The sequence below is a fragment of the Ochotona princeps genome, chromosome 9, assembly GCF_030435755.1.
Source record: "Ochotona princeps isolate mOchPri1 chromosome 9, mOchPri1.hap1, whole genome shotgun sequence".
Taxonomy (NCBI): Eukaryota; Metazoa; Chordata; class Mammalia; order Lagomorpha; family Ochotonidae; genus Ochotona; species Ochotona princeps.
The window spans coordinates 77,751,969-77,768,348 of record NC_080840.1 but is presented as its reverse complement, the minus strand read 5'-3'; the positions used below and the strand labels follow the sequence as shown (position 1 = coordinate 77,768,348).

The following is a 16,380-nucleotide window of genomic DNA, read 5'->3' as shown; positions in this document are numbered from 1 at the left end:
CATCTGTAGTGGAGAGATCTGGCAGATACCGTTATCAGCCAGTTATTAAAGTTTGTCATTGGCTATAGAGTGAAGCTCGTCCTACATCTCTTAATGTGATACACAGAGAAGGAAGGAGGCTGCCATAGCATTCTCACCAGACCAGGTTTCCTTAGGGGACCCATTCAGGAAGCAAGCAGATAAATCAAGCCTGAATAACTTTTCTCAGAATATCTGGCCTGAATGCTTTCTACTTTTTTTCAACAAAAGATTTATATATGTATGTATTTGAAAAATGGAGTGACAGGGAGATCTTCTATCCACTAGTTTACCTCCCAAAATTGCCGTAACAGCCAGAGCTGGCTAGAACGAAGCTGAGTCTCCCACGTAGGTGGCAGGGACGCTAAGTACTTGGCCACCATCCACTGCCTTCCCAGGCGTATTTATCAGGAGGTTGGACCAAAAGTGGGACATCTGGGATTCAGTGGGAACTCCATTATGGGATGCCTGTATCTCACACATCAGTTAACCTTCTGTACCACAACACAGGCCCCTGACTTAGACTGTTGAAAAAGTTCTGTGTCATGAACAGTGCAGCAGTGACCCAGAAATGTGACCCACAAGCATTGCCCACCACTCCTGATTGAATCCCTAATAATAGTACTGAACAAGGCCAGACAGTCATTAGAACCCATCAGAGATGATTGCCTGTGGACTGTATTATTAAATGTTATATATCTTGAGTATGAACAGATGTTGAAGAATGGTTCTTAGGAGATACTGCTGATGTAATTAAGGATGAAATGTCATTTCCAATTAACTGTCCCTTGGTCCAGCATAAATAGAAACAAAACACTACCAGTTGACAATTCAAAATGGAACACTTATGGGTATTCAGATAGTATTGGAACTAATCTATGAACACAGAAAGGGGAAAGATAAGAATATATTGAAGCAGCCAAACCCAAGCAGTATAAGCTTAGAATTTGCATTAAGAAATCAGAGTGCTTGAAGAAAGAAGAGTGGGGATCACTAGTCAGTTTTTACTTGTTTTTCTCTCATAATGGTACCAAACATGTTGAAATGCATGTACTTCTGAGGCCACATCCATGATTCGCTAGTGCTGTTTGCACAGGGCTTAGGACAATGTGATGATGTGCCACAAATGTGTCCTCCCTGTCTGAATCATTGGCAATCTAACTGCCTCACCTCTCAACAGTCACCAACTGCTTCATCTAACCCAGTTTCATCGTAAAGCTCACATTTTTTATTTATTTATTTATTTATTTATTTATTTATTTATTTTACAATCTTGACATAATTAGGGTAAAAAGGTTCAAGCAGTACAGGAAGATGGGCAAAACAATTAGTTCTATATTGTTTCCTTAATATATCTGATGTAAAAGGGGATTTTAAGGGAGAAACCCCACCCAGTCTCCCACCCACCCCAGGTCCCCGATGTGGGGCATGCTCCGAGGGTCTTGCTCAAGTGGTTTTGATAGTTCAGCAGTTCTGAATTGCTGCCACTCTCACCACTCCAAGCACAATGAGGTCGTTGGAGAATCCACTGATTGACATAGTCCATCATAGAGTCTCCATTTGCCCAGTATTTTCATTGCCAGCATATAGCTGAGGTGATTGACTTGTTCTGTCCTCTGTCTTTTGATGGTTAGGGTTCTGAGTCCGGAAGCTCGATTAGGGCAATCCCCAAGGAAACTTTGGGTGTTCCCAGACCAGATTCTTGTATGTGCTAGCAAGCACAGGGCCCCGCACAGTCCATCGCCCCGATCTGCTGGTAGTTGCAATTGCTGGGTTGGTTCTGTTTCCATCCCTGTCTTCCACTGGAACCAATGGTTATTTGCAGTCCAGCCTGGTTCTACCCAGCACATACTCGGCCCTTACATAAACCAGTGGGAGCTGCAGCCACTCCCACTCCCAGATTTGTTCTGTCAAGTTAAACCACAGAATCTGTCAAGTTAAACCACAGAATCACCTGCAGAGTGCATAATCTGGGAGTGGGAGTGGCCTGGGAGGGAAATAGTGGGCTCCTCCCTCTTGGGGTACCACCCACCACAGGAGGGCACGAAAACGCTGGGCTGCTAGCCCCCAGTGCCAGCTTCTGCCAGCTGATGCTGTGGCTAAGCCCCAACAACCCTCACCCACTCTAATTGTAGATTGCAGAGTAGGAATAATCAGCCCAGCCTAGTTTTTGCCTGATCTGGGCCGCATGAGGCCCACAGGTGTTGTAGCCCTACCTAGTCTGGTCTGTCCCCATCCCAGGTCATGCTCTTCAGTGGGAGTAGCTGTTCAGCAAGGGAATCACCCCTTATTCCCCTGCCGACTCTGTTTCCTCCCTTCCTGATTCTCACGTGTGCTGGTTGGGTGCTGCGGTCACATTTGGCACAGGCAATCTCACCTTGGTAAAGCTCACATTTTTGCTGTTAAGTTTTGCTGTTAATATCTCTCCTGAAACTGGGCCAAGACTTTAGAAATCTTTAAAAGTCAAGTGTCTGATGCATCCTTCAGTTGAGGTCTGTGAACAGACATACTTTAAGGAGGGGTGGTTCCCTTCTATCACCTTCGTCAGATTCTGTAGCAGGTTTAAAGTTACTAGAACCCAGTGTCCTTGCTGGTACTCTGATCTGCTGTAATTGTTCATTTTATGAGGTCACCAGTGTCTTATGTCTCTGCTGGCGGCTCTCCCCAGTCTTGCACTCTGCTAGCGTGACCAAGAGTGGTCAGCTTCTCTCTCTGATCCCTTGGTGATTCTGCTTTGCACTCCCAAGAGTAGGTGCAGGTTCTTGAGTCATCAAGAGCAGGTAGTTTCCACACTCTGAGAGGTGGTGGATGGAGCCTTGATCATAGTATGTGCTCAATAAATACTGTTGAATGTGCGGTTGGAATAACTAAAGACTGCTTTTCCCAGTAGCTTTCCAGCTAAAATTAGTTTTCAGGCTGATCTCATGTTCTTTGAGTGTAGTTACCTGATTGTTTTTTGGCTACTTTTGCAGCTTTTCCTGCTGCTTCCAGCTTGGGTCTTCAGGAGGGAGCTGATTTCCAAAACCATTTGTACCTGGTGTGATTATAAAGCAATGAGACTGATTGTCATATGTCATTCATGGGATCCGTCTCAGTTACTTTATAGCCATACCTCGTACCTTGTACCACAGATCACTCACTGCCTGTTGAACAACCTCTTAAAAAGCATAAACCTGAGTTTCTAAATAGAAATTTTTGAAGGTTTAGCATTATTTTATGATCTGTACCGATCAGAACTCTTATTTCAGGAATGTGATGTTAACTTCATTGCTGGTTTTGGATTTAGCAATTTTTGTGTATGGATTTTTTTTTAGAAGGTCAGGAGTCTTTATTCACCAGCTGGCACCAACCGGTGGACTGTCACATTCCACCACATTTGGAAGAGGGGAGCAGCCCAAGTCAGCCAAGTTCAGGGGTTCTTGAGCAGTGATCATTCAATCAACTCAGCACCTGCACATGATGCAAATCATTCAGTCAACCAAGCTGACGTCAGTGCACAATACACACTGTCCAATGATATAGTGGTGTGGAACATGGATAATTGTGTATGGATTTTTAATCAATATTCTGATTAAGCTGCTTTTCTGATAAAATGGCTGGGACAATTTTTAATAAAGTAATAAAAAGTCACATATCCCATTGGGTTATGCTTTTCATAAAACTTTCATTACAGAATTTGTTTTCAGTTGTTTGTAGTCTTTAGACTGCATGTAACATAAGGATGGTCCTGTTAAACAAACACGATAAGTAAACTTATAAAACCAAATGTTTTTGCTTAATGCTCGTTGACAGAGCCTATGGAAGGTGAAGTTTTGGGGGTTTTGCTGGTTTGTTGGCTTACATTCATATGTGCAACCCTTTTTTTCCAATTCAGATAAGTGATTACAATTTTCTCTACCGAAGTAAAATGCTTCCTCCCCTTACTTACTCTAGTCTCCAGTCTGTCTGAGAGGCTCTGAAGAAGAGAATTATGAAACCTGTCTGTTACCACAGACAGCTTCAGCTTGCGAAAGGACAGCCATATCGGTCAAAGACAGTGGGAAGTCACCCCCTTTGTGCAGAAGGAAGGGACAGCAATCTCTTACTGTCCCTGGGAGAGGCAGGTGCTTGCCTTTAAGGCTTCCCTGCTTGTGGAAATCAGGCAAGAGAAAAGCAGCAGTTGACTAGAAGGCAGCTTTAAGACTGTCCTTGTCATTAACTTACATGATTTGTGGCTGTGAGCAGCCCTCTCGACAGCAGTCAGACACTAATCCAGAATCTTAAAGCTTGGACCTTAGAAAAGGTTTGGTTTCCAGGAAGTTCTGGGGCAAACCAACACTGATCCTGACTCTGTCAGGTCTAGATGAAGATCAGCATTAACTTCACATGTCACTACCCCCATTGACACCGCCAGTTGCATCCCTATTAACAAGTCTGTGTCCCAGGTTTCAGTGCTGGTCTGCAGTTCTGTATCTGGACGCAGTTCTGCTCCTTGTACTAGGTGTGGTGGCCATCTGAGCTCCTCGTTTCTGAAAATGATTACTGCAAGAAGCACTATTTGTATAGTTTAAAAACAGCACTTTTATCATTTTCTGAAGGAAGTAGGGTTTTGAGAAAGGTTTTGCAGTTAGCCACAGTTCTGCTGTGTTGTGGTGTGGCTATATTGCTCTCTGTTCTCCTGGTTGGCCGGTTTGTTACTCTGTGCGTTTTTAAATGTAGCAGGAACATGTGTTAACATGGGTCTCAGCACTGCAGCTGCTTTGTATGCATCTTGCGGCTGCACAGCCGACCGTGCATCCGCACGTGGTGCTACCTTTCCAACTTCAGGCTGAATTCACAAATACTTTCCATTAGCAAAACTGGTGATGCTCTGTTTATATACTTGAATTTTCTGTACGTTGTAAATGTCCCTTGAGGGTTTATATTTATTTTACATTACAGGCACTGGAGATATCATTGCTGTCATGATAACAGAATTGAGGGGTAAGGATATTTTGAGTTACCTGGAGAAAAACATCTCTGTTCAAATGACAATTGCTGTTGGAACTCGGATGCCGCCCAAGAACTTCAGCCGTGGCTCCCTAGTCTTCGTGTCAATATCCTTTATTGTTCTGATGATTATTTCTTCAGCGTGGCTCATTTTCTACTTCATTCAGAAGATCAGGTACACAAATGCACGCGATAGGAACCAGGTGAGCATTCTGTAGGGCTTGAGGTATATCACAGATGTTGTGACCATACAGCTCACAGGCAACTGTTGTTTTTAAAGCCTAACAAGCATCTCTTGTGTTTAAATAATTTTCCTACAGGTATTTTTAGAATATTTTAAATGCCTAAAATGGGACTTTTTAGTCTTACAATGATCTCTTAGGTTATGCTACTCAGATAAACAGCTTAATATTACAGATCATCATATTAATTCGGTCACATATAAGCACAAGTGCAGTGGTAAGGACCTGCAGAAGTGGCTGTCCACAAGTCCTCTTGGAAACTCCGTAGCAGGCACACACAGGTGCCCTGTGGATTTGCCTGACTGAGTAAAGAAGCACCAAGGGCAGCCTGCTGCCCTGGAGTGGGGATCTGCAGCTGAAGTTCCCCTTGGTGATGTGCAGCAGATATACATCCCACCCAGGAGCCAGATTCCACTGTTGGCTTCCCCACCTAGGCTGCTGTGGAACCGCAGGAAGTAAAACTTACATAGCACGGTAGTCTGGAGCCAGTTTTCATATAAAACAACCTCTCGAATCAGGGGGAGTGGGGCTTTTTCTGCTTCTCCCAGTGAAAGAAGCATAGGCCTCTGGGAATAAATCTGGGTTCAATCCCCCTTCCCACCAGTTTACTATAGTTGCTTTTGGATACTTTCTGTAGCTTCTCAACTTGTTCGTTCGTCTAAAAGTAGGCATAAAACATCTGCATATAAAACACTCACAGACCAGACTCTACAATGGCCTGTGCACCTTAGAGTCTTTAGTTATTAACTGCTACTATTTATAATCTCAGACATACAAAAAAGTTGGCACACGTGCTAAAAAGTGTTTCCTTTACTTGGATTCTCCAGCTGTGACCATTTTTCCCTTTTCCCCTTTCAGTGTATACACACTTCTGGGGGGAGCCTTGGATCGCCTTGGTTCCTCCTAGCTCTTATACTGGGCCTCGCCAGGTCATTTGAGGCACTTGAGGAGTGACTTAGTGGGTGGAAGTGAGCTGTTTCTTTCTCTGTGCCTCCTTATTAGGTGGGTAAGTAGGGAGATAGAGAGATAGATAGCCAGACAGAGAAAATGTCTGAAAGCTTTATAGTTATACAGTTTACATTTCAATTTGTGATCCATTCTTTAAATGATTCCCTGCTTCATAATGCTTTAATTCCTTCCTGAGCACCTTTTTAGGCATGTCCTACAGATTTTGATATGCTCTATTTTATTCTTATCCACATCTGTATATCTTTTTTCTTTTCTTTTTTTTTAGATTTTTTTTTGGTAATTATTTTATTTTGATAATCTGTACATAGTTGATTAGGGTACAAAGGGTCAAGGGCTACAGGAAAGTGAGTAAGGCTATTGTTTCCACATTATTTTTTTTTCTGTATCTTGGGTAAGGGGAGAGATAAAGGGAAAAGCCCCACCCAGCCTCCCACCCATCCCAGGTCTCCATTGTGGGACATGCTCTGACGGTCTTGCTCAAGTGTTTTTGATAGGTCAGCAGTTCTGAATTGCTGCCAATCTTGCCATTCTAAGCACAATAAAATCTCTTCAGAATCTACTGACTGACAACGTTCACCTTAGAGTCTCCATTTGCCCAGGTTTTCACTGCCAACACATGGCTGGGGCAGTTGATTGATTTGTTCTGTCCTCCATCCTCTGTTGTGGTACCAGGTGTCCTCTGCAGGTTCCAGTGAACTGCCATATCCTCTATGTGCACCTGGTATACTGCCCACTGCTCCGTCTGAGCCTCTGAGGAGGCTCAGCTTTGACACATGCACTCTATGGTCACACCATAGAACCTGCATTTCTCTTCATGATTAGGGGTCTGAGTTCAATTGGAGGAATCCCCAAAGAAACTTTGAGGTGATCCCAGACCTGATTCTTGTGTGTGCTTGCTAGTACAGGATCCGGCACAGTCAGTCGCCCCAGTCAGCTGGTGGTTGCAGTTGCTGGGTCAGTTCTGCCTTCAGCCCCATCTACTACATGAACCAATGGGTGTTGCAGTCCAGCCTGAGCCTGATCACCACACACTCCAGTGGGAGCTGCAGCCTCATCGGAGCAACCCACAGTAACCCCCACCAGGCCCGCCCCCTGCCCTGGTTCCCTTGCTTGCCATTATGCATGGCAGACTGTTTCAATCTGTCCCACATCCCATTCAGCTCTCATACATGTCAGTGGGCATGAAGCCTAGTTCAACCATCCAGCCCCACTATCCAGCCCACACACATGTTGGCAGGTGCCGTTCTGTCTAGCCACCCCTGCCCTAGTCCTGGTTTTCATGCTCTCCAGTGAGAGTGATGACCCAAGAGGGAGGTGCACACTATTTCCCTACTGGGCCACTCCCACTCCCAGAACATGTACTCTCCAGGTAGTTCTACAATTTAACTTGACAGAATTAGCCCCCAGTGCCAGCATGTGTCAGCTGGTGTTGTGGCAAAGCCCAACTAACCCTCACTCACTCTAATTTAAGCTTGCACCAGTAGGAACAGTCAACCCAGCCTGACTTTTCCCTGTTCTAGCTCACATGAGGCCCACAGGAGTAGCCGTGCCTGATCTGGTCTGCCCCATCCAGACTAACACTCTCCAGTGGGAGTGGGAGTGGCTGTCCAACAGGAGAGCCTTCCACATTCCCCCTGCCACCTTTCTTTCTTTTTTTTTTTTCCTTCATCCTCTTTGACCTATGTTTTATTTAGAGGAAAGTTACTTAATTTCCAGTTGTTAAAAGATGTTGCTATTATCTTAGTGTTACTGCTTTCTGGTTGGAGTTAACTATAATCAGATAAATACTCCTTGATTTCATTTCTTCTGTTTCTTGAGGGTTGTCTTACAGTCTAGCATATGGTCTGCTTGGTGAATGTTTCATTTGTGCCTCAGGAAAAACTCTGCTTGGGTGGTGTGTTCTGTAAATGTCCGACAGATCAGCACACCCAGTTGGCTTGGGAAAGAAGCAGAGGAGAGGTCCCGCTTCCAGAAGACCCTCGTGACACCCGGTGGTGGGAGCAGGGCTGTTTCCCCTGGTGTGTGGCACGGCGGCGGGGGAGGGTTGCTGCCCACATTTCCTGGTGTTTGGCTGCCTTTTGCCTTGTCCTTTGGCTCATGGAATCATACTTTTCCACATGTATTAGTGCCGGTTCTTGTTGGCAGTTCCAGGTTAAGTTTCCTGCAGCTTGTCATCTGGCACAGATGGAAGGTAGTAAAGGAAGGCCAGAATGACCACCTTGTCTGCCTCAAATTTTGAAGTCCCCTGACAGCTGCCTCCTCTTTCCATGTTATAACATGCGTCGTGTTTTTTCTAAAAAGCAAGCTTTGTGTTTGTGATATGTTGTCATATGAAATGCTAAAAGCACTTCGGTCCGGAGCTGCTCTGAACTGCTCTAGCTGATGGGACAGCCCTGCGGCCATGGGCTAAATAAAAAGCACGTGGAGGACTTGGGAAAGCAAGCTTGGCATTGTCCCAGGAGCCTGCTATTTGAAGACAGCGCTTTAATTAGCACCCAGTGTGGGTCCTGCGTGCAGTGAAGGAATAAATGCAGCCACCATCTGGCGCAGGCCATGTGCTGGAGCTGTTTCCTAGTGTTCGCTTTGCGGCTGCATGGCATCTCCAGGCACTGCTTCAGCAGGAAGTGATGTACTGACCTTCTCTCCTCTTTCCGTTTTCCTGGAGTTGCAAAATGCTTGATGAAATTTTTATGTGGCTTAAAAAGCCTAGCTTATGAAACTTTAATAAGAAGGCGGCAGCAACTTGACTGGCTAAGGCCTTTGGATGTTTTAAAAGAGAAGCCAGAGGGTTTGGGTGAGGACACTGGTTTTCTCCCATAGTTAGCATGAAGCCGTTCTTTGTCCAGAACGTGCCCAGAGAGAACCATGCATTGTCAGTGCCTTGCTAAACATGGCGCAGCAGTCACAGCTGAGGGTGCTGTACCTGGGCTGGGAGACTCCAGTGCCTGGATTCCAGCTACTGCTGTGCATCCTGAAAGACCTCTCCAGGATATCTAAATACTTTTTAGGCACTGGTAATGTGGAGGAAGACTGATGGTGAATGTCAGGGTCACCTTCTGCTAATGGTTATTTCACCCAGAACGGTAATGTTTGATACCCTATATTGAAAAGATTTTCTGAGAAATGTTAAGTTTTTAACAGTGGCATGGTTAATATTGCACCCATTATCCCAAACGAGCCAAATTGTATTCCTAAATAAAAATAAGATCCTTATTTAACTGTTGAGGAGCAGGGTGTCTAAAAAAATAACACAACTTGCCTGGTGTGATGACTTTGTGACTAAATCCTCGCCTTGCATGAGCTGGGCTCCTGTATGGGCACTGGTTCATGTTCTGGCTGCTCCACTTCCCATCCAGCTCCTTTCTTGTGGCCTGGGAAAGCAGTGGAGGACGGCACAAAGCTTGGGATACTGAACACTTATTGGAGACCCAAAGGAAACTCCTGGCTCCTGACTTTGCATCAACTCAGCTCCAACCAATGCGGCCACCTGGGCAGTGAACCAACATACAGAAGATCTTTCTCACTGTCTCTCTTCTCAGTAGACCTGACTTTCCAATAAAAACAAATGATTCTTAAAAAAAAAAAACCAAAAAACACAAATAGCACAACTCAACAGACTCTTAGAGAAAATCACCATGAAAATGCCTGCCTACATAAGGAATATAAAACAAGCAAAAGCTTCTTGCCAGAACGCATATGTTGTGTTTTTCAACTTTATAAATGTGTCCTGGCTGCTGAAATGAGATGTACTACCACTGCCTTTTTCACCTTAGGAGGTTTCCAAGTCCCTGACTAGGGAACACACACCCCTGTCAGCACAGGAGCCCTGCATGTGTATATACACACCTCACCTTTGGAAACTGGCAGGTTCCAAAGGTTTTCCCTTCTGAAGTGGAGAAGTTGGTGTTTGATGCTACTTCAAAAAGTTCATGGAAATGAAATTAAAAGTTTTCTTGGGTTTGAAAATTTGAAATCCATGGATAGTTTTCTCTAAGATTCTTAAATTTTATTTGAAAGGAAGATTTACAGAGAGAAAAGGAGATCTTCTATCCGCTGGTTTACTTCCCAAATGGTCACAGTTGCTGGAGCTGAACTGGTACAAAGCTAGGAGCCTGAAGCTTCTTTTGTGTCTCCCACATGGGTACAGAGACCCAAGAACTTGGGCCATCTTTCACTACTTTCTCAGCCACATTAGCAGAGAGATGAGTTGGAAGTGAAGCAGCCAGGACTTGATCTAGAGCCCAGGTGGGATTCCAGTAACATAGACAGAGCTTAACTCATTGTACCGTCGTCTCAATTTTTTTTCTAATTTAAGGGGGAGTATGCAGGCATGCTCCTATCCAGTAATTATTTCAACTCGCAAGTGCCTACAATGGCTAGAGCTGGGTTAGGGCCAGAGCCAGGAGTAAAATCTCAGTCTATGTTTCCATTGTGGGTGGCAGAGACCCAACAGCTATCTAAGCCATCACCTGCTGTCTCAGGATCTGCAGTAGTGGGAAGCTAGAGTTGCGAACATAGGCAGGAAGCAAACCAGTATGGAATGTGGCGATATCATTCACTTTATATATTTTTGAACTTTTTGAAGTGTTTTGTACTATCAAGATTTTTCTCCTAGTAAAGGATTATGTAGTCCAGAAAATAGACACTGGGTTATTGTTTAATGGTAGAATGAATTTTGTTTACTGGAGATTAATAATCTCAAAGTATTAGAAAAGGTGAATAGATGTGCTGAAAGTTACTTTACTAGTTTTTTTAAAGACTGCAGACACCTGTCTGCATTTTCTTGTTCTGCTTCTGTAATAAACATATAAATAAGTAAATAAATGCCACTTTCTATACAGACTGTACTAACCATATATATGTTATACAGCAAGAGCTGAAGGGTTGATTGTTGTTGGTTGGTTGGTTGGTTTTTTTGTTTGTTTCTTAGCACTGAGCATTCGTAAGATCAGAGCATGTTTCAGGGTCATTCATTTCTATATCCTCGGGGTTTAGCATGGGACTGACATGTCACACTGATTCAGTAAGTGTTTAAATGAATCAAGCATGAACAACTGTAAAATCACAGCACTGTGGTTTAGGAGTTACTCTTTGAGCAGCATGATAGTACTCTCCATGAGCCAGGGATGCTTCACAGAGAAACTAGTTAGTGACAGCTGAGCTGCATTTAAAAGGGAAATGAGACTTCATCAGAGACTGGGAGGAGGTCGGGCAAAAGGAGCTTTTTCCACAGAGCTGTGGAAGGAAAAAGGGAGAGGCAGGAACATCAGGATAGTGGCATGAGGAAGAGGAGGGTAGACCTTGCTTTCCAAGCAGTGAGGAGGTGCCTAAGGCTTCTTAGTGAAGTGTGATGCAATGATTTTGCTAATGAGTAAGACTTGGGGGGCGGCAGACGAATGGGTGCAGGAAACACTAACAACAAAGACAACAAAGTGAGGCTATGGGGAGAGCTGGAAGGGTGGGTCAACCCAGGTATAGGGGTCCTTGGGGAAGATGATGAAAGAGGGGACAAACTGCAGGACAGTCAGAGCAAAGTGCTCTCCACAGCACGTGAACTTGACTGGTGCTGCCGTTGTTGGCAGTATAGACCAGCAGGGTTCCAAGGGAACTCTGACCACCAACACAAGAAGGCTGAATGTTATATCAAAGGGACTGGTCCTCACATCTGTGAGCCTAGTGTCTCTGTCAGACTGAGCAGTAGGCATTGCGTTCAACTGTTTCCTACCAGTTTAAAACAGTGTAGCCCATCTGGCCCCTAACAATCAAACCATTTCATGCTGTACCTCTAGAAAGGATCTTGAACACTGTGTGGGAAAGGCTATATGAGACAGTTGGAGCCCCAGGTTGTCCAGACACCTCAGTCAACCTCAGCTCTCCCTGGGATCTGCTTATTCCTTGGAAAATTATGCATTCCAATGGATTTGTCCTATTGAGCAGTCTTTGGATGGAGAAGTAGAAACTTGAGGAACTTTATCGTGTAAGAAATTGGTCACAGACAGAAGCATTGAGAATGTGAATTGAGTGGGAAGAGCATTATGGGAAGTTTTTTGGAGACTCAAGTTGGTAGCTTTAGTTGAGTGAGTTTTTCAGAGAGGATATAGAAAAACATGCCCAGTCTCTCTGATTGTGGTCACAACAATCACATTTATTTCTAATGCAAAAGTATGGGATTTCCCCGCTTACCATGCAGGTGATCTTCCAGCACATTCTTCAATGGAAATCATTGGGTGTCTTGTAGCTTGCTCTGCCCAGAGACTGTGTCAAATCCCATAGGTGCAGGGCCCAGTCTCACATCCCTGCCTGTGACACCAGTCTTGGGCCACTGTTCTGTGCACTGTGCTTCTGTCACTACCCCATTCTTGGCTCTGGGTAATTTGTTAGAGTGGCTCATGAAAGTCAAGGGAACCATGTGTATGCGTGCCAGTTTGCAGTTATGAAGGACATAACAGAGGATGGAGATGGAGAAGTGCTTGAGCCCAAAAGTATGTTGGAGAGCACACGCAGCCTCTCTTTCATACTTTCTTCCTGCTTATAACTGCTTGTATTTCAGACTTCTGGTTTTACGTGGGCATGGTTGATTAGAGCATTGGTTACTGATGAGCTTGACTGCCAGCCCTTCTCCCATCCTGGGAAGTTGGTGCCTTGACCTTTCCTACAACCAGCTTTCACACCATCAGTCAGCTCCTTAGCAGATGTTAGGGGTAGTGCAGCAGCAGGAAACAGGGAAGGAGGGCCTTGTGCGTGTTTCACAACCTCAAACTCATAGAAAACAAAAGGATCAATTGGAAGTACTTTGCTTTGCAAGGGGGGCACTTTTAAAATTGAACCTATCTTGTGAAGTCTGAATAAGGCCTATTTAGCAGCTTTTGATCTGGGAAATTAATCTCTCAGGGCCCCAGTTCCCTCCTCTGTAAGGTGGGGATGATGTCAGTATTTACTCTTCGAGTCGTTGTGAAGATTACATAAACACTGCCTGGAGAGGGCCTAGAGTAGGATCTGCTGTGTACTGTGTAGTGAGTAAACCTTTGACTCCTAGCATCATAGTTGTCAAATCACATTAGTGAGCACCAGGGTGGGTTTTTAATATGTTATCCCGTGGATGACACCTTGGGCAGTAGTGGCCTAATTGCATGGTACCTGGGTTAAGCCAAGAGATATTTACATAAAAGATCTTCACAAAAGAAATCTGTATTTCATCTTAAGTATTTGAGGGTTGGCAGGTGGCAGATAGTATTAGAGACACTTAATGATTATTTTAGGCAGATTCAATGAAGAGTGTATGTTGATACCTTTATGTAACTAGACTATAGTCACAGATGATGGACAGCACTGAGGGAGGGATTTAAGGTTTAGTGGACAGAGAACTGCTTCAGAGAGTCTGTAGTGTTGAGGTACAATTGACTAAGCCATTGAGGAATTGCGTATCAGACTGCCAGCCCAAGTTCTTGTTGCTTTGCTTCTGAGCTAGCTTCCTGTTAATGTACCTGGGAAGGCAGCAAATGATAATCACTGCTTAGGCCCTTCCTACCATGTGGAGCCCTGAGTGGAGTTCCTGGCTCCCAGTTCAGTCCAACTGTGAAAACAATATGGGCAGTGAAGATATTTCTCTCTCTCTCTCTCCTGCCTTATAAATACCGATAATAATAATAATAATAATAATAAAGCTTAAGGGACAAACCAGAAGAAGCATTTGCAAAGAAGAATGTGACAGTAAGAAGGGACTTCAGCAAATCCATGCATAAAATGGCATTGAAAGATGTCCATCAGCTTAAGACTCTTTCATAAGCAATGATAATAGCTATTTAGTCCATTTGTAAAGTTTGTTCCATGTCAGTGCAATTTTGCAAACTGAAGAATGTTAGGTTCTTAGTAAAGATTTTTGTAGGAGTAGGAAACAAGGCAGAAGGAGCTAAGTGAGGAGTGGCAGGTGCCTAATGATTTCCCATTACAACTGTGGTAGAATTACCCTTTTTTGGTGGGAAGGACTCTGTAGTGAAACTTTTGCTGGATACTTTCCTTCTAAAGCTTTGTGTGACCTTCTTAGAACACTCTCCTTTATATACAGGAAGTCGGCACACAGAATTCTTTGAGCACCCACAAAATTTTGGTAGTGACCTTTGATTTTCAAGAACTAGATTATTTTCCTTCTGGCAGCCATTGCTTCAACTCTGCTTTAGCTTCCGGATGTACTGGTAAAGCCGTGGCTCATCTCTTATTCCTGTTTTTTGGGGGGAAAAAAACTTCAAGGTCTTGATTGTACTCAATTTAAATTTCCATTGAAAGCTTTGTTTTGTTTTTGCTCCAATAAATGATAAATTCCCACTGGGAAATTTTTTTTTAAAAAAAAAAAGCTTTTTCTCTGCAGCAGATCTTAACACTCTTGGCACCCATGAAACAAAACTTCCTCCATTTTAATTTTACAGCCAGAATTCTGTATGTTGAACTGGTTGAGGCATTTGTAATGTTGGCGATTGTTTCTGTTCCTAAGTGACGTTCCTCTGCAGTTAGACATGATCAAGATTCTTTGTGGAATGATGTGAAAGGTGTACTGCTGTGGGCTCCATTGTCAATATCATCTTATTCCTTCTTCATGCAAGTTACTTTTGTAACCTGCCAATCTCTTTGTGGCATTATCCCTGTACACTTTTCCATAATGCATCACTGATCTCACCAAGCTTCTCCACAAATTTGATGGTTGTTCTTCTATTTTTGGAAGACCCATAGGTTTTTTTAATTTTTCTTAAGTTTTATTTTATGATGCAGTTTCCTAGGTACTGGTGTTTCCCCTTCTCCCTTCCCAAATGCTCCTCCCTCTCCCACCTACAGTTTCTCCTATATATTACACAGTACTTCATAAACAGCCATAAGTTCGTCATTCTGTTTAAATGTATATTGACTTTGTAGGTATGGACAGTGGCAGAGAGTGCAGCATCCTATTGTCAAGATATATTTAAATAGGGTTTTTTTCAAATTGGCATCTTTTTCTTTTTTTATTAATTATATTTATAAGGGTCAAGGGTTACAGGAAGGTTGGTGAGATCACCATTTCCACATTCTCTGTTTTTCCTTCCTGTGTCTGGGGAAAGAGAGGAAGATAAGGAGAGAAGCCACACCCAACCTCCCAAAAGCCTCTTAAGAAGTCTCTCAGTGAGATCCAGTTCAGACATGTTATAAATAGTTAGTGTCTATTTTGGTGCAATACAATTTAAAGCCATGAGTATCTTCTCACAACACACATTTTCCATGATCTTTAGGAAAACCCTTTGTGTTTAACATTAATGTTAGATACAGAGATAAGATTCTCTGTGCTTTGGTCAAGGGAGATTTCCAAAATTCAGGAATAGATGGAGTGATCTATCCAAACATGTTAGACTCCTGCTGCGTTGTGCTTCTCCTAGCAGCAGCTGTCCTCTTTCTGATGCTCCCACACTGTCCTTGACCTTCTCCCTCGGCCACCGAAACACTCAGATGCCGGGTTCATTAGCTTGCTTCCTGAATCTTCTTTGTCTGAAAAATGCCTTTACCATGTCACCTACTAATGTCTTCTCGGGAGGCCAATGTCAATTCTCCAAAACTAACAGGGAGCCCTTCCATCTGAAGCTCTCCAGTAAAGAGGCCTAATCAGGACAAGGTGGAACCAGAGAGGTTTCCTTTTTTCTTTTTTTTCTTTTTTTTTTTTTTTTAGTCTCGCATTGTTTTTAAAAAGCAAAATACAAAATATTCAGATAACAAAAGGGACAGCATCTTCAGATATCCCCAGTAACTGCCAGGAAAGTAAGTTGGGCCAGATGCTGTAGCTACAAGGCCTGTCCAGAACTCCTGCAAGGTTGTACAGGGAAAGACAGGGAAGGCTCAGGTATCCTAAGACCCAGACATCAGGAATTCTTGGGTAGCCTCGCCATAAGGGAAACAGGGGCAAGCAGGTCTGAGAAGAGCTGATAACCCTGAGAAATGGCCACATAGACTGATGCACAAGTATGTGGGGGGAAGAAAAAGGTCAGGGTGAGTCGTGGAGGGCTTCAGGAAGGACCAAGGTAACGGGCAGCCCTAGAGGCAAGCAGTGAGTGTATGCACCGTCACCTGTGTCTACCTAGAAGCTCAGCTGACAGCTTGCTGGACCTGTGTTGACATTTCCCCTAAGTCCAGGACAGCATGAGCGTGCCTGTTCTCTACTCTGGTATTT

General features: G+C 43.8%; 1 protein-coding gene across 3 annotated transcripts in view; it reads left to right on the top strand.

The window, feature by feature from the left end:
- RNF130 (ring finger protein 130) overlaps positions 1–16,380 on the top strand; it is a 134,927-nt gene that overhangs the window by 62,902 nt on the left and 55,645 nt on the right. For all 3 annotated transcript variants that reach the window (XM_058668856.1, XM_058668857.1, XM_004599029.3), the window contains exon 3: positions 4,939–5,189. In XM_058668856.1, the coding sequence (XP_058524839.1) occupies positions 4,939–5,189 (251 nt within the window). The remainder of the gene's footprint in view (positions 1–4,938; positions 5,190–16,380) is intronic.